This window comes from Cervus canadensis, chromosome 9 (genome assembly GCF_019320065.1).
Source record: "Cervus canadensis isolate Bull #8, Minnesota chromosome 9, ASM1932006v1, whole genome shotgun sequence".
Taxonomy (NCBI): Eukaryota; Metazoa; Chordata; class Mammalia; order Artiodactyla; family Cervidae; genus Cervus; species Cervus canadensis.
The window spans coordinates 72,639,854-72,666,629 of NC_057394.1; the positions used below are offsets into that span (position 1 = coordinate 72,639,854).

General features: G+C 38.8%; 1 protein-coding gene across 1 annotated transcript; it reads left to right on the forward strand.

The window, feature by feature from the left end:
- Window positions 1–432: 432 nt before the first annotated feature.
- Window positions 433–26,435, forward strand: ALG5 (ALG5 dolichyl-phosphate beta-glucosyltransferase). The gene is made up of 10 exons (XM_043477403.1): window positions 433–569; window positions 4,072–4,243; window positions 4,640–4,686; window positions 5,023–5,091; window positions 5,629–5,721; window positions 7,271–7,384; window positions 12,204–12,263; window positions 17,112–17,263; window positions 24,124–24,209; window positions 26,237–26,435. The coding sequence occupies exons 1-10, from the start codon at window positions 504–506 to the stop codon at window positions 26,350–26,352; spliced, it is 975 nt and encodes a 324-aa protein (XP_043333338.1). The 5' UTR covers window positions 433–503; the 3' UTR covers window positions 26,353–26,435.
- The last annotated feature ends 341 nt before the right edge of the window (window positions 26,436–26,776 follow it).

Genomic DNA, 26,776 nt, shown 5'->3' on the forward strand with positions numbered 1-26,776 from the left:
AGAGCTGGGGGAGAACTGGGAAAGTTTTAGAAATAGACAGTAGTGATGGTTGCAGGAAGCTGTGAATGCAATCAATGTCACTGTAGTAGACACATAAACTGGTTAAAATGGGAAATTTTGTTTTATCAGTTTTTCAAAATTAATATAACAAAAAGCTCTTAAATGGGTGAACTTTATGAGTGTGTGTTATATTTTAATAATGCTGTTAAAAACCGATCCGTTGCTACCTGAAATTCAATTTAAGTGGACATCCGTTTATTTCTCCTTGCTGATTCTGACAACCCTACTACGTTTGAACAGAGCCGATCGCACACATAGTCACGCGGTGGCGCTGTGGTCCCCGCGGGTCCCCGGGCGTGACCGGGTCTGGCCGCGAGGCGGCGCTGTGGGCGGCGGGCGCCCGGCTGGCGTAGCCTCTCTGCGGGCAGGAGGCGGGGCTGCACGGCCGCACTTCCGCATGTGTGTAGGCGCGGGATAGGGCGGCTGGCGGCCCGGCATGGAGGATGGGTCCGCTCTTGCTGCAGCTGGCGGTGCTCGGCGCGGCGCTGGCCGCCGCAGCCCTGATTCTGGTGAGGAGAGGGGTTGGGGACAGACGCGGGCCTGGGCTCACTGGGCTCCTGGAGGCGCGCCCCCCCAGGCATCCTCTCCTCGGAGCTGTCCGCTCTTTGACGTGTCCTTGCACTACGCTTCCCCAAGCCTAGACCCCAGAATTTCACACCCACTTTCCTTCCGTTCTTCGTTTTTATTTTGGAGCTCCTTCTCCCTGCATGCCCAGAACCTAGCACTTGGCGTTCACTGGGACATGCCCACCCCGTCTTCTCTTAGTCCCCTGGTTCCTGGACCTTCTGCCCATCCGCCCTCTCAGCCCTGACCTCTCCAAGATTCCCTCCCGGGTCTGCAGTTCTGGCCCTACCCGGGGAGGTCCTCAGCCCCGCCAGAAAGTCTGTGCTTTCTAGACACTCTCTTTCCTGGTATAGTTAAGCAGATGGAAAGTGGTGACAGCACTGACCAAGCCAACTATTAGCAGAGTAGATAAGTCAGTGGATCAGGAAGACCAAGCTGGCCAAGGCCTGGTGTTACTGTACGGTTGGGGGTCGTTATGTCCCAGAACTCAGCCCCCTAAGTTTACTGCATCTGCACGAAACAGTACAGTGGTATTCAAACTCAGATTTTCTTTGCCACTACTGTGGAAACACAGAGACATTTTAACACTTCCTGATCCGTAAGTAGTGGAAAATTTGCCAAGTGAACTTTCTCCCATATAATTTGGGATGGGCCCGCCATCTAGTTAGTAAAGAGAGAGATTTCCGCTTCCTTGACGTTGAGGTTAGCAGCCTAGGTAGCATTGCCAGGGAGGCCACTGGGCCAGCTTCTCAGAATTTACAGCTTAGAGGTAGTTTAGATAGAGAACAAGCAATGTATCCTGACATGTTTAGTGTTTGTGTCTGCCTGAGAGAAGAGGTCTGTTTTTCCCTCAGTAGTATATGGAGAATTGTTTGTTTTTTTCAGGTTTTTGGTGGGGCAGAGTTTGACAGAATACTAGGTTGAATCTGTCTTGCGTTGACTGTTAAATGTGCACCTTATGAGGTTGTACTAGAAGTATTTGATTGTAGTAGCTCAAAGTGGTTATAAGAGCTTCGATTTATTGAATACTTCCAATATGTTGGATATTGTATTCAGCTTTCAACCAGGATTATCTGTTTTGAGCTTTGAAACAGCAACTGACAGAAATGTTATCATTAGTTTCCCTTGACTGGTGAGGAAGCTGATGTTGGAAAGATGGACTCATGGAGGCAAATGTCACCCAACTAGTGGAACTTCATTTCTTTAGATGCCAGAGCAGGAAATCATTACAGAACACATCAGTCTTGTTTCATATATATCTCCCCACTGTCTCTTTACCCGCTTCCTTTCTGAATTAATTTTGAAGCAAATCCAAGACATAACATTTTATCTGTAAATGTTAAGCATTTTTCTCTGAAGTTAGGACCGCCTTCTAAAAGCATAGTCACAATAAGGTTATCGCAGTTTTAAGTTTAACATTGTTAAGTGATTTAAAATACACTGTTGGCTCAAATGCCTCGTGTTTGTATTAGTATAACTGGTTTATTTCATTCAGTATCCACACACACTTAGCACTAGATCAGTTTGTCTCAAGTCTCTTAAGCAATTTCTCCTCTATTTTTTTCTCTTGTCTTTCATAAAGAGTCACTTGTTCTGTAGAATTTCTCACAATCTGGATTTTAGTAACTGCATCCCTTAGGTGACTTTTAACGTTTTGCTCTGTCCCCTGAATTTCCTGTGAACTGCTGGTTACAGCTGCAATTTGATGAAATACATATTTGAGTTTTAATCAAGAGAAGTGTGTGAATGGTGCTGATTACTCCTTTTGTGTTGTATCAGGAAGCTTGTGATGTCTGATTTTCTTTGGTGTCTAGTGGGATTCACAGCTTCAGGAGTTACCAGCTTGACCCACCAATCATAAAGTTTGTCATTAACCTAATGGTTTTAGCAGCCATTGATGATCACTGCCTAAATCCACTGTTTCATTGGGGGTTGCAGAGTGGAATATTCTAATTGTATCATTCCTTCATGTGTTACCTAGAATTTTGTAATGAAAAAAATTCATCCTCAGCTATTCAGTTACTCTGAAATACCTTTCATATTTTAAAAGGTTGAGATAAAAGGGAAGTTTTCAAAATAATGAGATGGTTCCCTGGCTTCTTACAAAGGTGATTAATTAATTTTTTCTTTTCAGTATCATTAGGAACCCATGACACAAAGTTTTTCCTGTGTTTTGATACACTGCACTAGTTATTCTTTTTGAAGCTTCAATTCTTCCCTGTCAAGTTGACTACTTTGTCATTACGTTTGTAGCTTCCTAGCCTGACTGCTACTCCACTTGAATCAGCCATTCCTCCTAGGAGCACTGGTTACTTTTAGTAGGAAATTGAGTTTAATAACCACAATCTGGATGCTTGGAGTACAGAGCAGGAACTCTTTAACCACTAGGCAGCACACTGCCTTCCTACTGGTGCTAATCAGAAGCACATTCAATTTCAGTATGTTTCCAGTGGGATGTTATAAATGGTCACTGAATTACAAATGAATTGCATTCCCAAAGTTGGTAGGTTGATTAGAATCAAAAAGTTGATTGATTTGAAAGCAGAAAGTATATCAGTAGAAACAGTGCTACAAATGATGGTTATTTCCAAAGCCAGCTCCCTAGTGAATCTGGAAGAGGGCTATATAATGTTAGCAGTTCATAGTGCCTACAAGCTCCAAATTTGATACTTGACTCCAAAAAATCCTGTGTTCTGAACTGAAATCTGGGATGAGTATATATTCTTCAGCCTTTCTGTGCTTATTCTGGGGCCGGCAAACGCTTTCCTTGCAACCTGGATCAGCCTGGTCCTGAGTGAGAGGCCCGGCCTCGCCCGCAGGCTGTCCCTGCAGTGTGTGCTTCCTCACACGGGCTCTGGGGGGAGTGGGGGGAGTGGGGGGAGTGGGGCGAGGGGCTGGGGGCGCAGGGCATCTCGGGGTAGGTGGCACTTCCGGGGTGACTGTTCCTTCTTAGACCTGAGATGACAGAAGCCTGGGGCATGACAGGACACAGAGAGCCTCCTGGGGCATTAGTACCTTAGTAAGGGAAAAAAGGACAATAATAATCAGTTTACAAGAAGAGGTGAATGGTTGGAGTTTTGAAGTCACCTCCAGACCATTGTTAATGGACTAAAAACAGTAAATATTTCACCTCATGGGGGAAGCATCATGTAAATGATGTATTCTAATATAAGTGTTAGTCACTCAGTCATGTCCAACTCTTTGCAACCCCATGGACTGTAGCCCACCAGGCTCCTCTGTCCATGGAATTCTCCAGGCAAGAATACTGGAGTGGGTTGCCATTCCCTCCTCCAGGGGATCTTCCTGACCCAGGGATCGAACTCAGGTCTTGTGCATTGCAGGCAGATTCTTTACCATCCAAGCCACCAGGGAAGCCCCTATTCTAACATAGCACATGTTTTAAAAGGTCACCACAATATAATCTCTTATTAACATATCTGCTTTTAGATTTCCTTTGTTGCATTTATAACTGCTACAGAGATGCCACACCTTCATCGACATGAAGAAGAGAAGTTCTTCTTAAATGCCAGGGGCCAGAGGGAAGCCTTACCCGGCATTCAGGACTCACCTACCAAACAGCTTTCTGTGGTCGTGCCTTCATACAATGAAGAAAAACGGTGTAAGCCCTTCTTGATTCTTCTGGTAAGGGGTAGTTTGGGAAGAAAAGGAAATTGAAAGTTTGGACTTGGCCAGAGCCTTGATACTTGTGGGCTGTAGAGAGTGTGCATGGTTGATAGTTGTGAATTAGACGAGAAAGGGTGAGTGTGGATTAGACAAGAAAGGAGCATCCAGTCTGATGCTGAAGTGTTGAAGTGAGGAGCGAGAGGGGAGCAGAAGACAGACGTTCCAGATAGAAATAGCCTCTGAGGGGACAGCCCGGGAGGGCTTAGTTAGTCAGGCTTCTTTGATACATAAACTGTGTGCTGGGACAAAGTGATTTTCAAAAGCAATTTATATATGTGTGTGTATATATATATATTTATATATATATATTTTTTTTTTTTTTTCCTTTAAGTGCCTGTAATGATGGATGAAGCTCTGGGTTATCTGGAGGACAGACAGGTATCATGTTTTCTCTGACGTCTAATTAATACTAGAACGGGTCACCAAGCTGTGGACCCCAGGCTGGATCCGTGATAAGAGGCGGTGCTGGCCATTCTGGAGCTGTCACGGCCCTGGCCTCTGTGCTCAGCCTCTTGCCTTGGCCTTTTTACACATTATACACTTTTGTACAGTCACATTCTGTAAGTGTGCTTTGTACACTTAAACTTGTGTTCATATTTATATACATAAACAGTAAAAAAAACACTAGTTGTTTTTTTAGCTTCCTTACAACTTGATTAGAATTCTTGATGTTGGCCATGCCGAATGGTGGTATTTTATTTTTGCTTTTTGCAGAAACAAGATCCCACCTTCACTTATGAGGTGATAGTAGTTGATGATGGCAGCAAAGACCAGACTTCAAAGGTAAGTCTGCTGAGGAGCCAGCAGAGAGAAAGAGGGTGAAGACTCAGAGGAGGACAAGTCTGGTGGGATTCTCTGCTGAGAGTGGGGAATTCGAGGAGAAGATTTGGGGGAAATGGTGTAGGATACAGACAGCTTCTCTGGGGAGGAAGGTTGGCTGCTGACAAGTAAACAGGTCTTTAAGCAGTTCTGGGAACCCAGTCACAAACGTGTCACAGTCAAGGAGCACGTGGCTTTTATTTTTATTTTCTCTAGAAGCTCTGTAGCTTAGGCAGAGGAGTCAAGAGAAAAGAGGCAGCCGCTGCCTGTTCTGGTGTCTCCCCTGCAGGAGAGAGAGCCGTGACCTCAGCAGTCAGGCTCGGATCTCGGCCCCAGGAATTGAGCAGCTTCTCTAGGCCACCAGAACCTGCGTGGGCGCCTCCTGGTCACAGAGAGAGCAACTAGAGTAGCAAGTGTTTAAGCCAAAATCAGAAGCCCAGTTTCTGTTACTGTCTTGGAATTCAAATTTGTTTTAATTCTGACTTTTATGTAATTTGACAGGTAGCTTTTAAATACTGCCAGAAATATGGAAGCGACAAAGTACGAGTGATAACGCTAGTGAAGAACCGTGGAAAGGGCGGAGCAATTAGGATGGTAATAACCTAATTTCAACATTTTTATCTGAAATATGAAGGTATTTTGAATAGCCTCTTTTGTCGATTACAGCACATGTATGTTCTGCAACGGGCATGTTAAATATCAGCCTTTCAAATAAGGCTGGTAAATTGCTTTTAATAATAGCTTCTTACATATATGTGTATATAATGTGATCATAATAAAAATAAAATATCATGTCATAGCTATGATGTGCTGGGTGATTCGGAAACAAGTATTCATCTTGACCTAGCAGTGAGGTGGAGGCCCTCGGTGGTAGAATCGGGAGGGTCGCCCACATTCAAGAAACCCCCTTATCATGTATCACTGAGTTACTCCTTTATTATTATTATTTTTTAATCTTAAACTTATAGCTATAGATTTTGTACCTTGTAATGTTTCTCTTTCTGAAAACTTAGTATGTGATGTTCAGATGTTAAATACAACTTTTTTATTTCTTCTTTTTCACCCATATTCTAATGAATATGATAAAAAGACATCACATTTACTAATAAGTGGCTTAATCGAGTAGAATAGATGATCAGATTTCTGTCTAGATTTGTATGTGCTGTGCTGTGCTTAGTCACTCAGTCGTGTCCCAACTCTTTGCAATCCCATGGATTGTAGCCCACCAGCCTCCTCTGTCCATGGAATTCTCCAGGCAAGAAGACTGGAGTGGGTTGCCATTCCCTCCTCCAGGGGATCATCCCAACCCAGGGGTCAAACCAGGATCTCCTGCATTGCAGGTGGTTCTTCACCAGCTGAGCTACCGAGGAAGCCCCCTAGATTTGTATGTGTGTATCTTATCTATAGTCACACTGTTAAGTGACAGTGTATTCCCACTGAAGAAACAATGTATTCACTCAAATGCACCATGAAATTAAGAGCTGATGCATAGTTTCTGTGTGAAGTATGCACTGGCAGGGCCATATTCTGCCCAAAGATTGATCAATTCAAAATTTAGTGGCATAAGTTTGCTGAGTGTCAGATACCTAAAATAATATTTGAATATATCCACACTCCCTAAATTTTAGTGGCATTCTACATTTCTTTACTCAACAATTAATTTTAGATCCCATCATAAAAAATACCAAAGCTCTGTCATGATGCATTTCACCGCAAACCTGTCTATATTATATTTGTTCAATCTCTCCATAAATATCTTCTCCATATATTCCTCTAAGGAGCCCCTGGTCCCTGTTAAGTGCCATTGTACTTAAATAATACAGATGTAATATTTATAGTAGGTATTTTACATTTTTATTCTTACTGATGCAGCATATCTTTATCCAAATCTATTTTCTCATCTTGATATTTTCCAAGGTATTAGTAGTATGACCTCACAAAGCTTTTAAAATCATGGAGTAGACACTGGATACTTCTGGAATGATCTTATCAATTGTTTTCAGGGAATTCTGGCCTCCTCCTGCCATGTCATACCTAATATTTCTTTCTTGGATATTTTAAGTAAAGCAGAATAAATTGCTATGTCACCGAATTTAACTTTGATTTTAAGCAACTTTCTTTTAATTGAAATTTTGACATACAGGGTGTATTCAGTTCTCGAGGAAAAAAGATCCTTATGGCAGATGCTGACGGAGCCACAAAGTTTCCAGATATTGAGAAATTAGAAAAAGGACTGAATGATCTACAGCCTTGGCCAGTGAGTATAAGAGTATAGTTTAAATGATATTCAGTAAAGAACAGAGGGGGCCTAAAGTAAAATCAAAATGGTGTTTTTAAGTTAAACAGTTGGGGAATTTTTTTTTTTTTTTTTTTGGTGAAATTCCTATATGCAGTCCCACAAAAGAGTTAATTACTAACATTCACTGATTTTCTGAGATTCACTTCACAATTACTTGTTTAATATTCTGTCCATCTCTCTCAATTTTAAATTGCTTTACTCCCACCAGAGTTTTAATATTTATCATCCATATTCAGCTAAATCTTTTATGTAAAAGCACAGACTGACACTTCCGTGTGGAGATGTAATGAAACTGGACCACAGAATCTTGTTTTACGAAACAAAAACAAAACACAAGCAACAACCACTCGAAAAAGATTACGTGTCTGTTTGTGTCACAACTTCAAAAAGTGGAGGTTGACTTTCACTCCACATAATGCATCTGAGATTCATCCCAGTTGCTGTGTATATCAGTGATTTATGCCTTCTAACTGCTAAGTGGTATTCCATTGTGTGGGTGTACCACAGCTTGTTTATCCATTCAACTGTTGGAGGACATTTGGGCAGCTTTCCAGCATTTGGCAATTATGAATAAAGGCAGTATCAACATTTGTTTTAAAAGAAAAAAAAAAGTAAAGGTTGAGGAAAGAAAGAAAATCCTGGTGCCATTTCTAGCCTTTAAAAGCCATTTAGAGAAAGAAGATAACTTGACCATATTCTGAGCTTTTTACCAAATACTCCTGATCCAGAAAGAGTCAGACTTTGAGGATGAGTCAGTGCCTTTGGACAGCATTCACTGACACACAGTATCCCAGGATTTAGCAGAAGTCACCAGGGCTCCCCATTGTCGGGGCTTTAAGCTGGGTGTGGATCCATTCTTCAGAGCTGTGCACCCTTATACAGGAATGACAAAAATCTCACAACAGCAAGGAACCCAGGTAACCCAATGAAGCTGCATAGAACTTTTATCAGTTTTTCGTGTGTCTGCTCGACTTTGGCCTGTCAATAGTTATTTCAGTTTTTAAATAGCAGATTTCTTTTTCTTATCATCCTGGTCATTTTCTACCAAAGTTGGTGAGGATCCAGTCACAACATGACACCGTTACCTCATAGATACTGCCATTGAACGTTGACTCCCGTCCTTATACTGGTACAGGTGTTACCTCTGTTTCTGTATTTCTTTTGCTTTGTTAGGAAGTGGAAGTGTGGCTCTGAATTTATTACACACCAGCATATTCAATTTCAGTTTCTCAGGATACAGACTCTTGTTCTGTCTTTAATGTAATTGGTACTCCCTTTTCAATTCATTTGAGCCACAAAGCCCGTAAGCATGCCTCACATGTATCTCCTTAAACCCTAATGAAGACTGACTAGAATAGTTCTGAAAATAGTGAAGCAGGAACATGAATTTCAAAGTAGTGGAGTTCTCTAATGAATACACAACTGACTCACTAGATGGCAGAAGTTAACTTAAATGTCTTTTACAGCATTGGTTTGACAGGATCGCCAGCATGTTCTTCAGTGGCTTCCACTGTCCTCTTTCTTCTTGGCTGGTTTTATTTTTAATTGCAACAATAAGAAACCTGCTGCTCCAGCTGACCCTTGAACAACAATCGGGGTGTAGGAGCGCCTACACCCCACCTCCCTGCACCTGCCCGGGTCAGCCCTGGGTTGTTCAAGGGGGAGCTGTACTTCTTTCTTGTGTCTCCTCTTAGAGTAGCCAGGTCACGTATCCTAGTCTAATTGTCCTTACCTGGTGAACTTTAAAAAGCTTCCTGCAGTCCCTTCTCTGAAGATGATTATTCTTTTAAGGTTGTGAACTAAATGTGTATAATTCAAGTAGAGCCTTATATGACAAACACATGAAATAGGGATCTATAGTTCCAAGTATTTCATCTTTTTTTTTTTTTTTAATGTAAAGCTTTTCTCCCAGCTTTTCAGTTTCCTAACCTGTAGTATCCTACCTCAATAAACATATGTTTGATTTTATAAAATAATTTTTTGAGCAAAGTACATGATGATCACTTGTTTAGTAGTTTAACTATTGGAAATAGAATCAACTGGGACTAGCATGCAGGGAGTGATTTCTTAAGCCAGTATTTTAGGTTTTTTCCCCCTAGACTGGGGTAAATAGTACTTGAAAAAGGAGCGCAAAAGCAAAAAACACACAAGGAAATAATACAAAATGTTAGCAGTGGCTGCTTTTAGGTGGTGAGATTATGCATGAGTTTTTATAACAACTTTTTTCCGTATGCTTGTAAATTTATATACTTAGCAATTTCTTTACAATGAACACTTTTTAAAAATTTATTCTGATTAATGGTTCAAAGTTCAAATAGTATAAGAAGGTATGCAGTGAACCTAGCTCTGCATTTCTCAGTCACCCAGTCACTCTCAGAAGTTAGTGTTATCCATTTCTGCATATCCACCTAGAAGATGTATGTTGTATTCTTTATTTTTTAAATACACACTATGCATTGTTCCTGTTGTTTGCATTTCACAGCATATCTGGGAGATTGAGCCTTCTGTGTACATCAGAATCCTTCCTTATACTTTCACAGGTCCATAGCCAGTCCCTTTGGATGGACATTCAGGTTGCTTCTTCAAACAGTACTGAAGTGATCAACCTTATATAGATGTCATTTTACACATATGCAAGTTTATTATGGGAAGAATCCCTAGCTGTAAAATTGCTGGGTCAAATTGTGTGTATATTTGTAATTGGGATAACAGTTTTCAAATTGCTGTCTACATAGAATGTGTGTGTACAATATGGTAAAAAATTAATAGATTTTATTTACATTGCTCTTGGTATAAGCATGATTGAGGTAGGAATCTCTTCAGTGATTTAAAAGGTATTTCCACTTCTTATTTTTGTGCACTTGTGTTTATAACCTTCATCTCTTTCCAAATCAGTTGTTGAGTACTTTTCTTAATAATTTTGTAGGAGCACTTAAAATACATTTTGGAAATTAGCCTTTTGTCTGTAATATAAATTATTGCTGTATTTTGCCCCAATTTATTTGTCTTTTAATTTTTAATGTGGTTGGATTTTTCTTGTTTTGCCATACAACAATTTTTAAAATTTTCTTGTCAAGTTGATGAATTTTTCTGGAGTTTGTATATTTGTGCCTTCCTTGGGATCATTTAAAATATTATTTCTGATAACTTCACTCTTAAATCTTCAGTGCTATCTGGAGTATGTTCTAGTCAGTGACTGGTTCAGATCCAATTTAATTTGGTTTCTAAATGGCTACCAAGGTGCCCCACAGCATCTTTTTCCCACAGATTTAAACATGTTTGTCTTTACCATACTCTTAAGTACACATGTGTTTTGTGTGTGTGTTTCTGGCCTTTCGCTTCTGATCCGTAGGTTCATCTATTTACATTCTACTACCTTAGTTTTTCGGGCTTCCCTGGTAGCTCAGCTGGTAAAGAATCGGCTTGCAATGCAGGAGACCCTGGTTGATTCCTGGGTCTGGATGTTCCCCTGGAGAAGGGAAAAGCTACCCACTCCAGTATTCTTGGGCTTCCTGGTGGCTCAGACGGTAAAGAATCTGCCTGCAATGCGGGAAACCTGGGTTCAATCCCTGGGTTGGAAAGATCCCCCGAGGAGGGTACGGCAACCCACTCCAGTACTCTGGCCTGGAGAATCCCCATGGACAGAGGAGCCTGGCGGGCTACAGTCCGTGGGGTTGCAGAGTCAGACACGACTAAGTGACTAAGCACAGCATAGCGCCTTAGTTTTTCCAGCTTCCCTGGTGGCCCAGTGGTAAAGAATTCCCCTGCAGTGCATAAGACATGGGTTCAATCCCTGGGTTGGGAAGATCCCCTGAAGAAGGAAATGTCAACACACTCCAGTATTCTTGCCTGGGAAATCCCCTGGACAGAGGGGCCTGGGGGACTACAGTCCATGGGGTTGCAGAAGAGTCAGACACACAACAACAACTTTCGTTTTAATTATTTTTAGCTTTATAATGTAACTTTAAATCATCTGGCACTAGTCCTTTCTCACTCTTAGAATATTCTGGGCTCTTCTTGGTTCTTTATTTTTTAATATTAACTTCCAAATTAGCTTATCTAAATCAGTGAAAAAATATTTTTATATTTCTATTGTTATGGCTTTAAATTTGAAAATTTAGTTAGGGAGTTGCCTTTTTAATGCTGTAATCACACCCTCTCATCCATGGTCATGGTCTTCCCTCTGTGATTAGATATTTTTCTTTCCTTTGGTTGCATTTGTATGTTTCCTTTATTTAGATCTTGCTACATTTCTTGTAAAGATTATAAATTTTTCCTTTTTATTCATATTATTAATATTGTTTTTGCTTCCATTATGATTATCTGATCATTGTATCTACATATAAGATTAAAATATTATATATATATTCATTTTGTGCCCACTCATCGTTTACATTCTCTTATTTGTAATCAGTTTTCAGTTGATATTCTTGGGTTTTCCATAATGCAGTGATTACATATAAAATCACATTATCTACAGATAACCCTTTTCTTTCTAATACTACTAATTTTTCTTATAATTATATTGACAAAGTATTTTCAGTTAGAAAAATTACTTAAATATATGAATTCTGAAATAATCCATGCCTCTTATATTTAGCAGGGAAAACTGTCATCTCAGTAAATACAATTAGACTTCTTTAAGATTCTGAACTCCTCAGTAAACCTTTAAAGATATTTAACGTTACTTAAAAAAAATAGTTTCTAAAAATAAGATATTTACATTGAAAGCAAAGATTTTATTAGTGATAACTTATTTCATTGCTTCTTTCTTCAGGATCAAATGGCTATTGCTTGTGGATCTCGAGCTCATTTGGAAAAAGAGTCAATTGCTCAGGTGAGGCTTTCATCAATCATGCATCTTTTTTTTTCTTTTCTATATATACATTAGCATGAAATAAGCTTAAGCTTTCATAATTAATCTCATAAAAATGAAGTTCCTTTCAAAAGAAAGTATTAATTAGCACATAGAGGAATTGATTTATTTTTATTTTCTTTTTCATGAGTATAAAGGGAGAGTGTAGACTTCACTTTGAGTTAGGATGCAAGCAGTTCTTTTCTGAAGACACAAAGAGCATCCCCATTCAGTTATCGTATAAGGCAAATTTCTCCAAATGACGTGTATTTGAACCAATCAACTTGCCTTTAGTCTTTCTCATGTCAGCACACTGAAATACTATATTTTAAATTTTATTCAAAGTTTAAATTTTTAAAAACTGTTTCCCTTAGAAAAGCAACATGACTTCACATGAGTAAAGTTGTGCTGCCCTTTTCAGTATATTAAAAAAATCAGTGAAGATATTAACTTCTTCAGGTGGTAATTTACAGATTAGGCTAAGAAGCTGGAGTGACTTCAAGGAAAAAATATAACGAAATCATTCTATGCAGTGTTTTTTATTTTCTTTTTCATGTAAAAATGTAGACTTAATGTATCAGACTCAGTAATTGTCCATTGTATTCTTATATGTTCATCTGCTAGAGTGGTCACGTAGATTGAGCATAAAGCTATAGTTTTCAGAGGAAGGTCAAAATCATCTGGGGCGTTTTTTCTTTGTGTTTTTCTTTAATGCACATTCCTAGGCCAGTCTTAGACACTAAATCAGATTCTAGCCATGGGACCAGGAGTCTGCATTTTTAAGTTTCCCAGGTCACCTTATGCAACCAGAGTTTGAGAGCCAATGGACTATACGATTAACCCTTTCCCTCAGTGATTCTGAAATAGGACATGAAAAAATTCTAATTTTTTCCAAAGATATACTGATAGCAGAACCATTAAATCCCTTAAGGATTTTGCTCAAATGCGAAAATTTGAACTCTCCTTTTTTTTTTTTTTTTTTAAGAAATAAATTATTATATCATCTTCAGCATCTAGTCTAAATGTAACTCTGTAACCCTATGAACTCTTACTGGTATTTGGAAAAGGTTAATCTATTAACCATAGAGAATATTAAACTCCTAGAAGTATAGTGCTGAAAGAGTTTAGAGGCTAGCTAGTCCAACTTCATCACTTCACTGATACACAAGAGGTAAGGAAAGGAAAAGTGTATGTGCAAGGTGTTCAGAACATGATTTATAATTGTGAAATACTAAAAACTACAAGGTACTGTATCCCAACGCTAGAAAGTGTACATATTTCCCCTGGATGAAATGGCATACAGCAATAAAATACATGATAGTCAGCTTCCCTTGTGGCTCAGCTGGTAAAGAATTCGCCTGTAATACGGGAGACCTGGGTCCAACCCCTGGGTTGGGAAGATTCCCTGGAGAAAGGAAAGGCTACCCCCTCCAGTATTCTGACCTGGAGAATTCCATGGACTGTGTAGTCCACAGGGTCACAAAGAGTCGGACATGACGAAGCGACTTTAATTTCACTTCACGGTGGAGACTGTATAATAATGTAGGGAAATACTAAAATGTTAGGTTGCATGGAAAACAGTATGATACTATAAATGCAGTATACTTGTTTGTGTTAAAAAATCTGTTCAAACAAAAACACTTAATGAAAACAGAGATTAAGGGTTTTGTGAGTAAATTTTTTCCCTTTTTAAAAAAAATATATAAATGGGGAAAAATTATAATAAACTTGGAAAGGAAAAAGATTGGAGAAATAGGAAGCAGTTGAAGTAATCTAGAAAAGAAATGACTGGGACCTGTTGTTGTTGTTGGCAATAGAAGGGAATTGTGGTTTTTGGTTTTGTTTTTAACGATGTAAATTCTTTTCATTTAGAACTTCCATTAGTTGAAAACTCTTTGAATTTTTTCAAGATAGTATTTAGAATGAGACTGTGCTATGGTCTGGACCTTCTTTTACTGAGTGCTGCTTTTAACCAGTCATCAAGGGATCTTTTCTTTTGTCATCTGTCCATCCATTCCTCCATCTCTAAAACTTAGTGACTGACATAGTGCTTTAGGGCTCTATAGAATTGGCAGCTGCTCCAGAAAGAAAGGCTAAACTGATCAGCAGTTGTTCACTGGAGCCGCTATGTATACCTCCTGCTGAGTAGGCTGCTTGTTCAAGTCTAGGTGATTCTCATAGAACTATGTCTGTCTTAGAGAAGGTTGTCTCCAAGGGGCAACATGTCTATTTGGCCACGTGTCCAAGAAACTGGCATGGCCATCCACTTCTTGGCCACTGGGGTTCTTTGAACATGCTACAGGCGATGCAGATCCTCCATGGTGGTCGATCTGTGGACAGTGAGAAAATTACAGGAGTATTAATTAACACAGTAAACAGCAACTTTGGTAACTAAACTATGTAGTTTTCAGACTTACCTTACCTAAACACCCTTGTACGTATTCTCAGTTAATCCTACTGTCTGTTCTGTTGCCCTCCTAGAAGACAGACATGCATGATACAGCACCAGTGGGGTCATTTAAGCCTCCTTAAATGTGTTCATATGCCCATATGTTCTGTGTAACAGTTAAAACAGTTGTGTTTATATTGTCTGGGTATTCTCAAATTTATCATTTTTAAAGGATTCAAAATAGAATCCATTACTGTTTGTTTGATCTCTTTATATTTTTGAAGAGTCTTTGCTTATATCTTGAGACTTCTTTAACTTCTCTTTTTAAGATAATAAAATTACCAGTCAGCTTTAAGTTTCACCTGAATTCCTTGTTTATGTTTCATAAATATTAGAAACTATTGTTAATGTTAAAATAGTAAATATTTTAAAATATCTACTTCAGAAGTTCATATAATGCTCTCCTATGACTTTGTTACCTTCATTTAACTAAATAGGTCTGTGTTTTTAGATGTCTTCTAAACTTTAAGATACTTTTTAAAGTTTTAAAAATTAAAGATCCTGTTGTTTATATTGTTTTGCTTTTCAATATGTTAGAAACCAAATAAGTTAAAGTCCTCATGTGAACTCCACATGTTTGTGGTTTTTTTGTTTTTTTTTTTAAGATAGCCATTATCCTAAAACAAACAAAAATCTTGTATTAACATCCAAGCAAAAGCAGTCATGAATATTTTTATTTGGTTGCTAGTAAGCTCATCTCAATCACATTAAAAATCATTTGAGAACTAGTTTATAGGTATTGTTTTTCTACCTTTTAATTTTTATTTTTCTATCTTTCGATTTCTATTTGTTCCTTTCCTAAGCATAAATGGTCTTTTGGAGGTTTAATCAGTCAACCAGTATTTATTGGAAATATTTTAAATGGAAGGCACAGAGCAAGCTGTTGTGAGATTCCCAGAGTATTTTAAGATGAGGTTTCTGCCCTATCTGCTTAGAGAGGTAAGACATACTTACATCAAAACCTAACTAATGATTCTAGGTGATCAGTGAGAAGTGCTAGAGCTTTCCAAAGACTTTCTTTTAGTACCATCTAGATAAGTTTGATATTTTAGTCTTCCTTCCCTTCTTGTCCTGTTTAATACACAAGTGAAATTCAGTCAGGAGGTTAAAGTGAGCTTTCAAACCTTCTTCCCTTACTAAAAGCATTTATTAAATGTCTGTTACTTCCTGTACCAAACACCAGGCTAAAGACTTTAATACTGTACCATTTAATCTTTACCTTCGTGAGGCAGGCATTTCCATTCTCGATGAGGGAAGTGGGATTTAGAGAGTGGAAGTAACCTGCTCAAGGTCAGCCTAATTATTAATGGAGCCAGGATTCAAATAGAGGCTGCTCAGTGCAGTGGCTTTTCTCTTATGTCATCTTATATGACTGTTGAGTCATGATTTTGTTCCTTGGTGATAGGAAAAGTCATGTGAATGAAGAATGATCCTAAAGATTACAGTAATGAAAAAGAAAAGCCAGAAGGAGGAAAGGACCTTGATTTACTAGGACGAGATATTATTTTGCATAGACTTTTATGGGGTTTCTTACGTGCATATGTAATATATCATTCCATGGGTCTATTACCGTAATTATAGAAAATTTTAAGATATTATCTTTTTTTAATCCTAAATATGAAAGTCTTGACTGCCATGGTAATTACTGATCTGTTTTTCTTATGCTTTTAAGTTTTCATTGTTTTATGAATAAAATATGTGTTGTGTTACTACTAATAATAAAATTAATGACTGCTAACAATAGGGAATACTTAGATAAAAGACTACTTAAATTTAATTTCCAAAATATTAAATAACTTAGCCTGCTAAAATATATTTTATCAGAAGTATCTGTCATACTTAATTAGGGAGACTGGGTTTTTGTTTCAAACTCCTTGATGGTCTGTGGCTTCTTTGACACTCTTGCTGACCCCTGCTGTTGTATTCTCATTAGCCAGGTATCAAACTTCAGGTTGAAATCATGTTTCATTTTCCCAAGATATTCTGGTAACTCACCTTTTTTGAAACCAAAATATGTCTGGGGCACAGAGGCGCAAAAGACGGGGTAGAGGAGATGTCCCTCTTGCCCATAGCAGCCCCCCAACTGCTGAGCAGGTTTCTGGCAGCTGAAGCCCCAGCTCTCACAGTCACTGTGCTGCTTCTTGTCTGACTAAACCTCCAGGAAGGGACTAACTACTTCTCTAGCTCCTGCCAGCTCCAAGCAGTAGGCATCCTCAGTGTAGAATAGAATTCGCCAGGGCAGCTAATGGGATGGTGGTGTTCATGTGTGAGATCTACCCAGTCAGTTAAATATTAAATTGCGGTTCTCTGCAGCCAGATTGTTTTCAATGTCTCCTTTATAGATAAATGGAAAAGTCATTTATATTTTGTCTCTGTTGCAGCGTTCTTACTTCCGTACTCTTCTCATGTATGGGTTCCACTTTCTGGTGTGGTTCCTTTGTGTCAAAGGAATCAGGGACACACAGTGTGGGTTCAAATTATTAACTCGAGAAGCAGCGTCACGGACGTTTTCATCTCTCCACATTGAACGATGGTAGGTTCCTAACCGGCGTGTGTCTGGTATGTCTTCCTATGCAGCAGTTACTCCAGGTAATGGGAAGCAACCCTGTATTCTCCTAATGAACCTCCAGGTTTAAACAAAATTCACACTTACATCTGTAAACTTAATCTGTGCCTATCCTGGTTTGGTTCTTATTTTTAACATCTCAAACCAAATATAGGGTATGAAGTTATATTTTCACCTTAATTATAGACAGTATCATTCAAGAGGCCTGAAAACATCCTGTTTCCTTAAGCTTCCTTTTTTCCTTTGCAGAGAAATTCAGAAATATCAAAGCAGAAAAGGGTATCCAGTTTCTCTTTTTTCTTTTACAGGAGTGAGTTCCCTCTCCTGCCTAAGGCCAATTCTTGGATCTCTGCATCCCCTTCCACCTTCTAAGAACCCAATCCTATTCACTTACTTTCTCTCTTGTGTGTTTAGCCTTTTCTCTCAGCCGTGTTTTTCTCATCAGTTTTTCCAAGTTTAAATTTCCCTCGCCAATAAAAAAGCATGGTCTCCATTGACACCAGCCACCAGCACCCCTCCAGTCCTAGCCCTCTTTCCTTCCACAGCCAACTTATTCCTGGAAAAATGGTCTATATTCATTGTCTCCGTCTTCCTGCTTGCCACTCCTCACCCGTCCTCCCATCTAAACATCTCGTTACCCTCCTATTATTAAATCCAATTGTCTTGTTTAATATGACTACTTACCATCTTGATGAATCCATCAGCAACATTTGATACTTCAGAGCACTCTAGCTTAAAATATACTGTTATCTCAGCCTCTCTTCATTCCAGACCTCGCTTCAGCTCTCAGCCTGTTTAGGGACTAATAGTGTAACACAGAAGCCTGAAACCTGGAGTCATTCTTACTGTCCCTTCATTTCTCTTCATCTTCACCACCATCAGTTTGATCATTTTAATTCTGAAACTCCAGTTTCAGAATTAAAAACTCCATAGGACATCGGTTCCTGTGCTGCAGCCAGGGGGATCTCTTAAAAAATTAGAAATGATCAGACACACCTCTTTGCTACCCATTGCCTTTGAGTGCCTTCCCTGGGCCTTGAGAGTGATAATGATACCTGCATCAATATTGGTTTTATGATTTTGCCCACCTGAGTCTCCGCATGCAGTTTCTTCCCTTCTCATCACCACTGCCTCTCCATCAGCATCCATTTATCCTTCAGATCTTCCTTAGGACAGCCTGCCCTCACTCTCTAGTAGACCAGATGCCCCTACTGTGTGCTGTTGGAGCACCATAAACCTTTCTTGTAGCACCTGTCACATCTGTAGTGTTTTATTTGTGTAATGTTTATTTTTCTCTATTAAAACATAAACTCCACAAGAGCAGAAAATCCTAATCAGTTGCACACTTTAAAAACAAAAAGTAAATGGATTTGCGATGATTAAGTGTCATAACATTTATGACAATATAAAATATTAACATATGGTATAGTTCACTGTCTAAGAGAGTGCCTGACCCATCATATCTACTCCGTAAATACTGTAGAAAGAATTAATACTCAGTGCTAGTTCTGGGTTCTGTGTGAATTCTGTTTGTGGCAGGAGTCTGCATAATTATTCCGGTAGATATTCATTCATGTAGTCTGTGTAACTTTCATGCATGTATTTGCAAATGTTTGTTAACCCCTAGAAATAGATGTCATCTAATCTTCCCAAATAACTTTATAAAGAAACTGGAGTTTCAGAATTAAAATGATCAACATGTTTTTAAATCCTTTTTCCCTAGGTTAAAATTTTTTTAAGTACTTACATTTGGTCTTTAAATTTAAATGCATGTTTCTGTTATGTTGTTGGAGAAGAAAATATACTGATAGTTAATGGACTCCAAAATCAGAGACTCTAAGAAGCCACTCCAGAAACACACCTCTGCAATAGGTATTTTTCATTCAGCAGTTGTGTCCACATCTAGGGTCAAAGAGCTAGGTTCTTTGTAGTTTAAAAGGAAGGATTTAAAAATGGAGAACAGTAGGGTTTTAGGCTTGACTTTAAAATCATGAAACTTCCTTGTCAGGATTGTTCTAAGGCAGCACTGTCCAACAGAAATAGAATAGAAGACACGAATGCAAGCCATATGTGTAATTTTAAACTTTTTAGTAGCCACATTAAAAAGTAGAAAGATGAAATTTAATACTATCTTTAGCACAGTATTAAGCATAGTCATTTTGGCATGCATTCAGTATGAAAAAGATATTGAACTATTTTACATTCTTTTCTTTGTACTATGTCTTGAGAGTATAGTACCTATCGGTTCAGACCAGCCACATGTCAGTGCCCAGTAACCAGCCACATGTGGGTCGTGGCTGCCCTATTGGCCAGCACCATTCCCAGGTTTTATGTGTTCTTTTAAGTAAAAGAATGTGTTTTGGTTTTTTTTCTTCTGTAAATCTTATGTTCATGTGCACTCCTTTCTCATTACTTATTTGAGATTTGATTGACTTAAAATTTTAACCTCTGACATCTCTCTTTAGGATCCAATAATGTTTCTTTGGTGCCCATAAAGGAGAACCATCAAATAGGCCTGTATCAGCCTGATAAGCAGTAATGTCTCACTGTTTTTATTTAAACATCTCTGTTCCTACACTTCAATCAAGAAACACTATAGAGCTGATGTGGGTTTTCTCTTGTGCCGTGTAAGTTTTAGAAATCAAATTGTGCATCTACTCATTTCCATGTAGGTGTCACCTTAGACAGTTTTCTTAAGAGGACTTATTCTAAAGATTCACTGAAATTTTTCTCGTAACTTTCAGGAAATCCAAGTCAAGTAGAGTTTCTAGGTGTTAGAAAACATCAAGGTATAATACACACTGTATTGCCCAAGTTGAAAAACTACAGCCATCTCTTTGACTCAGAATTGCTTGAGTATGAGTAACGTTAAATGTTAAATAAATATAGTCTCCATCCTCTGAACTCTACCTCACCTAAAGTCTTCCCATTTAATGTTAAGGTATAATTTGACCCTGTTTATGAGTAATTTTTAAAATGGATTCTTTGAAATGTACCTTCTTCCAGTAAATATTTTTTATTTTTAATCGGTGTTATTCATAATTTAAAATCATTCCATCGGGTTTATAAGAAGACGACCGTTGTCTTTGGCCCCATCTCCTTTTACTCCCCCATCCCCCGCCGTGGCGCCCCCTGCCGCCCCCCGATTTCTGCTCCCTGACTGTAGCCACCGTCATTTCTTTACTGCTTGCTTGTGGCATTTGCTCCATACTCAGAACAAAGTATCTGCATAGCTGTGTCTCAGTTTTTCAGTTTTAGATATTACTTTCCAAAGTAGGAAATGAATGTTTAAGTATTCTCTTAAACTCCTGTTTATCCTGCACACTTACGTGCCTACTGCAGTTTTAAAATAATTTTGCTCAGCTCAGCGTTGATCATTCTAGCTGGGTAAGGAGAATTCAGATTTGATCTGTAGCATGCAATGAGATTATAGACCCATATAATTGTAGTACTTTTTGTTTTTCCTAAAGGTAATAACTGCCTGGAGCTTTTTGTTGGCATTTCTTGACTGTGGATTTGACACTTCCTCATGCTCACTCTGACAGAAGCGTGAATCCCAGAGGCATCAGATTATGCCTCAGTTCCATCTTTTTCTCAGAGACATCTCGTCGGCTCTTCCTTTCGAGTTGTTTGCTGGTCTGCTGCAGCTCCTGTCCTCCATCTAGTTCTCCTTGGCTTCCATCCTATTTTAGTAGAGCACATCCTCTATGAAACTTTCTGAAAATGTGAAACAGGCACTGCAAGACCCCGCGTGTGGAGACGTGCCTTTACTCCACCCTCATGCTCGTTTACCATTTAGCTGGAGAAAGAGTTACAGGTTGGAAATCATTTTTCCTCAGGATTTGGAAAGCGTTGCTCTGTATTCTTTGGCACTCAGTGTTTCTGTGGAAAAGTCCAGTTCTGTCGATAATCTAATCTTGATTCTTTTCTGTGGCATATTGTTTCCACCCCGCTTTGGAAGCCTTTTTTTCCTCCAGAGTGTTTTGAAATGTCATGATTCAGCAACTTAACATGGCTCTTTTCCATGCATTTTGTTGAGAACTCAGTAGGCCTCTAACTCTGGAAACCCATGTCCTTTGTTTCTCAGAAATGCCCTTTAATCCTTTCTTCAACAATTTCCTCTCTCTTCTTCTTTGTGAAACACACGTAGAACTTCCCTGTTGATCCTCTTATTTTCTCTTCTTCCTATTTTTCTATTGAGGTTTCCTCGATTTTATCATCTAACCTTCCTGTTGAATTTTTATCTCTGCTATCAAAACTGCAATTTCCTACAACTCTTGTATTCCAGTATTCATTTTTCTGTTTTACGACTATAGTGTCTTCCACTGCGTCTCTTAATGTCTCATTTAACACTTGGAGATTTTCTTCTTTCCTTGCCTGTTGTTTTGCTGCAGTTTTTTTATGTTTATTTCTATCATTAAAGTTTACCTTCAGGTATCTTTAGTATGACCCTGTAAAGCTCATCAGCAGCCGTGTGCATGGTCAAAGAACTCTGACCGACTGGTAAATGTCACTGCGGACTAAACGAGAGGGGCCACTTTGTATGGGTAGCTCCCAGCTGTCACTTTGTTTGGGGGCTGGTCATTTTCACTAAAGTGAGATCCTTCAATCTCCTGCCTAGGACACATGAGCCTGGCTGCCAGCATTTACAGAATCAACTGGAAGAAAGGAGAATCTTACACAGATTTTCAGTGAGTCCTCCAGTTTGCAGCCCACTGCACCTCCTACAGGTCCGTCGAGGCCCCTGATGCCTGAACCTCAGGGGCCTCTGTGACCATTAGCTGCTCTGGGCTTCTCCCTCGGCCACTGTCCACTCTGCCTGGGTACCACTTGTCCAGCTACTTTCCAATATTCAGATTTTTTTTTTTACTACTCTCGTCAGCTTTTGTTCTTGTCTTACTGTCCTTTCATTGCCGTTTTAATTTTAGTGGTCTTTCAGGAGGGAGCAGGAGGGTATGTGTGTATCTGCCGTTTAACAGTCAGCACACTCTTCATTCTCCAGAAATAGATCTGTTCATGAGGAAACATATACCAGGAACTAAGTCACAAAAGAAAACGTGGCAGCTTTGCCCTCTCCACTGTTAAAAAGCTCGAGAAGTCACTTAGCTGGAGAATGACCCTTCTCTTCATTATCCAGCTAGAAGGACTTGGTACTTGAATTATAATGTTTGCTTTGGTACCAGATTGGTCTTTTATTTATAATATGGTAATGTGTTTTGTTTTAATAAACATCTCACATCTAAAATGTTTAAGGGGTGAAGGCTATAATAAAAATAATAGTTTAGAAGATGAATAACCCTTTCAGTTTTTTTAATATAAATTCAGTTATTCAGCTGCTTTTTCACCCCTCTCCTTTTCATTCATCATTCTTGTGTTGTGCCTTTGATGAGTCAATGATTCTATACTAATAACCTTGGAGAAGTATTTAATGATCAGACTATTGAATATCATTAGAACTAACTCAGAAGCCCATTAGGTAATTTTTGGGTTTTGTGTTGAGAGAGTGAAGGATTAAGCACAAGGCTTAATATTCAAATTGTTTCCTTCTTTCATGAATATCACAATTCTATTTAACGGAAGTTTTACATAGTCCTTTTAGAAACACAAAGAACACTTCTGTAGATGGTTTTATCATCTTAAGTAAATATTTTATTAGGATAAGAAAAAGCATTACATGTTTAAAAAAAAAAGTTTTCATACTGAATTATCCAAACACTTGGGATTTAAACTAGTTGCATAATGGACATTGGTAGTATTGTAGCCAAGAAAACAAAACTCCAAATTCAGATTGCTTGGCATCAGGGAAATCAAATGGAAGTGGATTTGAGGCATTTTGCTATTTGTGCTAATATTTTAAAATTTTAAAAGCTTGGGAAGTTTGAAGTATGTTCTGTGCAGTCAAGAAAGTGGAGTGAGAAGGGGGTGTTAATGTCTCAACAATGAAAGCAAAACAGTAAAAGACTTCAGTGCCTTTAGAGACAGGCAAACATACCACAGGGAGGGGTACTAATGTGAGTGAAAGGAAGCAACTGGGGGAGAATGCTGTAAGAATCCAACATCGCAGGATTCAATGTTAAGGGAAGCAGATTTGACCTAAACCAAAGGACTGACTGAAGAGGATCTTTAAGAAAGAACCTTCCACAGGTAGAAGGAAGGCTGAGCTGGGGATTGAAACTGAAGATGATCTCTGTATGTCTGTAGTTATACATACCCCCCAGGCCTTTCACACCAGCCGAAACTGGCTTTTCACTTTGGCCAGCTGCCACTACTGTGCAGTCCGGGACAGCATTGGGGAGGGAAGGCGGAAGGTAGGCCACAGGGACCCTGTACTTAGAAATGAAACCTTGGTTCTGTGATGGTAGAAGAACATAACCAAGCAGCTCTAAAGCGATTGAGAACATTCTCTCGTAGTGCTTCTCAATGGTTGTTCTATCAGCTCTCTTAATCAGTTTAAAATGCTATCAGTTCTCTATCTTGAGCTAGCTAAAGTGGGGATGTGAAAACCATCCATCTTAAAAATTTCTCTTGGATTAAATTTTCTCTTGGACACCAAGAGAACATTTTTACCTCTGCGCATTCTGCATTGTGAGAGAGACACCATATTTCTCATTTAAATGTTACACAGTGACACTCAACATTTTTATTTGCCTTGAAACTCCTCCACTCCTTGACTTTTATTTGACCTTACGTTTATCTGACCTTCACTTTTACAATATAAGCTTTTATAATCTGCCGTGTAAGCTTCTTTAAAACATGCCAAGGTAGATAGAGATTTAGTTACACTGTTTGTCTTTTTATAATAAATAGCCATATATTTTCTATTTCAGGGCATTTGATGTAGAACTGCTTTACATAGCACAGTTCTTTAAAATCCCAATAGCAGAAATTGCTGTCAACTGGACTGAAATTGAAGGTGAGCATATTGTTTATGTTACAGCTGATCTTAAGTAGGGGGAAGACCTCAGACCATACAGTACGTTGCCAGTGACGTCAGCTGGCTTTCCTGTCACCCCTCACCCCCCTTCAGGGCCCACTCAGGTCTCCTGACTCAGAGAGGCAGTTTCATAGACAGGATTGCCTACTGATCCCCGATACCTGCCTCCAGCTGGCTTACTGCCTTCTGGATTTTTTTAGTCTCTTCTTAGGGTCTTCATTAGGCCTACTGGCTTGCCTAAGAAATTCAGTGAAAACTTGTACAGTAGACAGAATCGTGATGACTGGGCTACAAGCAAGGTGGACAGTCTTGGAGTAAACTTTACTTTTTATAATACCTTTTTTTTTAGTATTGTATTATGTCATTGCTCAGTGAGTTTAGAATACCTACAAACCACTTTGCAAAGCTAAATGAAGAATTATAGCTGCTTTTACTCCAAATATCCATAATCCATTCACAGCTGGTTTTTAGCTAGTGTCTGTACATACATCCAAAAATGTAAAGATCTCTAAGGTTTATAATAATGTGAAATCTATCATAATTCCTGATTTCTATTCAGAAGTGCTTAAACAGCTCTCACTGTTTAGAATTCAAAATATATTCTAGTGTTCTCCTTTGCTTAGCTTAGAATGATCCCAAATTAATTCACCATGTGGGAGGAGCATTACTGGAGACTTTCAGTTACTTCTCCTCCAGGTGAGCATGGCCTCCTCTTGAAAAGTCAGTGTGGTATTAAGCAACCTGAGCTGTTTAGGGACAGAAAAAGCTTAAGAACCAGCCTAGAAACCATACAAACTATGCTCACGTCTGGGAGTCTTGCTGAGTTATACTGAGTTTACAGCGGTTTGACTCATCTCCGTGGTAGCAGCACAGACCGCCGGGGAAGGGGAGCAGGTGAGAGGATGCTCAGACCCGCTGTGATCGGCTCCATCCCAGTGTCCGTGTTGCTTTGCGCCCAGCATGGACTCTATGGGACACTGAAGTGGGGGAAAGTAAAAGTACGTTTCAGTTTAGATCATTTGCTCACTTTGCATTTCTCAGGTAGCTGAGTGTTAAATCTCATTAACCGTTTCACTCAGTGAGCAGGTTTTGTGTTCATCATCCCCAGACTCCCTGCTCGAGCAGGGGCCATCTGAAATTCTGTGTTTAGATCCTCCCAAGTTTTATTTCACATCAAGGTGTTTTGTTTTTATTGTTTTTAGAGAAACCATTCACTTTGGTTTTAAAGATGTTTACCTGTCTTGTCCACGATTTAAATAAAATTACGGTGGATGTGTTAACTCGATTGTGGGTAATCATTTCACAGTGTATCCGGCTATCAGATCATCGCACTGTGCACCTTAAATACATTTGTTTTATTTGTCAATTATACTTCAGTAAAGCTGGGAGGGTGGGGAGGAAGAAAAAGAGAAAGCCAGAGCATTTGGCCTTAAATCTGGAAACTGTCAGTGACTGTCCTGTGGTCCTGACCAGGTCACTTTACCACACAGCACCCCAGTTAACTGAAACTGGAGGGGACTGCTGACTTACTTAAAAACAATTCCAAGGGGTAAAATAAAGGAATCTAAACTTTAAAACACGCTCAAGGAGGTAGATCTCATGGAGTCAGCTGGGCTTGATATATTACCATTTGACAACCACTGGACAAGAAGGCGGCCTAGCTAAGACATATTTCTTTGATCTGATTTAGAATCTTTAGTAGAAATAGAGTAAAATTTGGATTTCTGTCTTGGCTTTCTTATCTCAGATTATTAATCTGTACTTGTATTATATACAGAGGTTTGCCCAATTCTCTGTAGTATATGAAACTGAAAAGCAGTGTGTACACATGAAGACTTACCCCCAAAAATCATTTTTACGTGTACAAATGGAATTGTTTTTACATACAGATAATACACATTATGGTGACTAGAAGCTCACAAAGATGGTGTAGATTGACTTCTAAAATACAGTTTTAACTATTACATTTTCCTCTGAAAATATTTTTAATTATTTTCAAATTACAGGTTCTAAACTAGTTCCCTTTTGGAGCTGGCTACAGATGGGAAAGGATCTACTTTTTATACGACTTCGATATTTGACTGGTGCCTGGAGGCTGGAACAAACCAGAAAAATGAATTAGGTTATCTGTCACCTTTGATTGTATTCTTACGTATCAGTGTCACATTGTTTCATTTGAAATTAAAATTTTACAGCTGGAATAAACCTGTGCCATTGTCTGCCTTCTAATAATTTTGAAGAATTTACTGTCAAAAGTAAAAATCTTTATACCTCTTTTGGACAAAAATTTTTAAGATATTTATAGCAAAAGTCAGATTTCCTTTTGCTTTAGCAATTTTGTTTATTAATAGGCCAAGTATCATTATGATTCTGAGAAGTATAATTTTTAAACAGAAGACATAAGCATTCTTATTTTAAAATGCCTATATAATTCTCATGAATTTAAATATAAACAGTAAGCATATAACAGTGTTCAGGGATTTAAAAATAAATATTTAAATGTATATAAATTTATATTAAACTCATATTTCACCCTATTAAAAAGT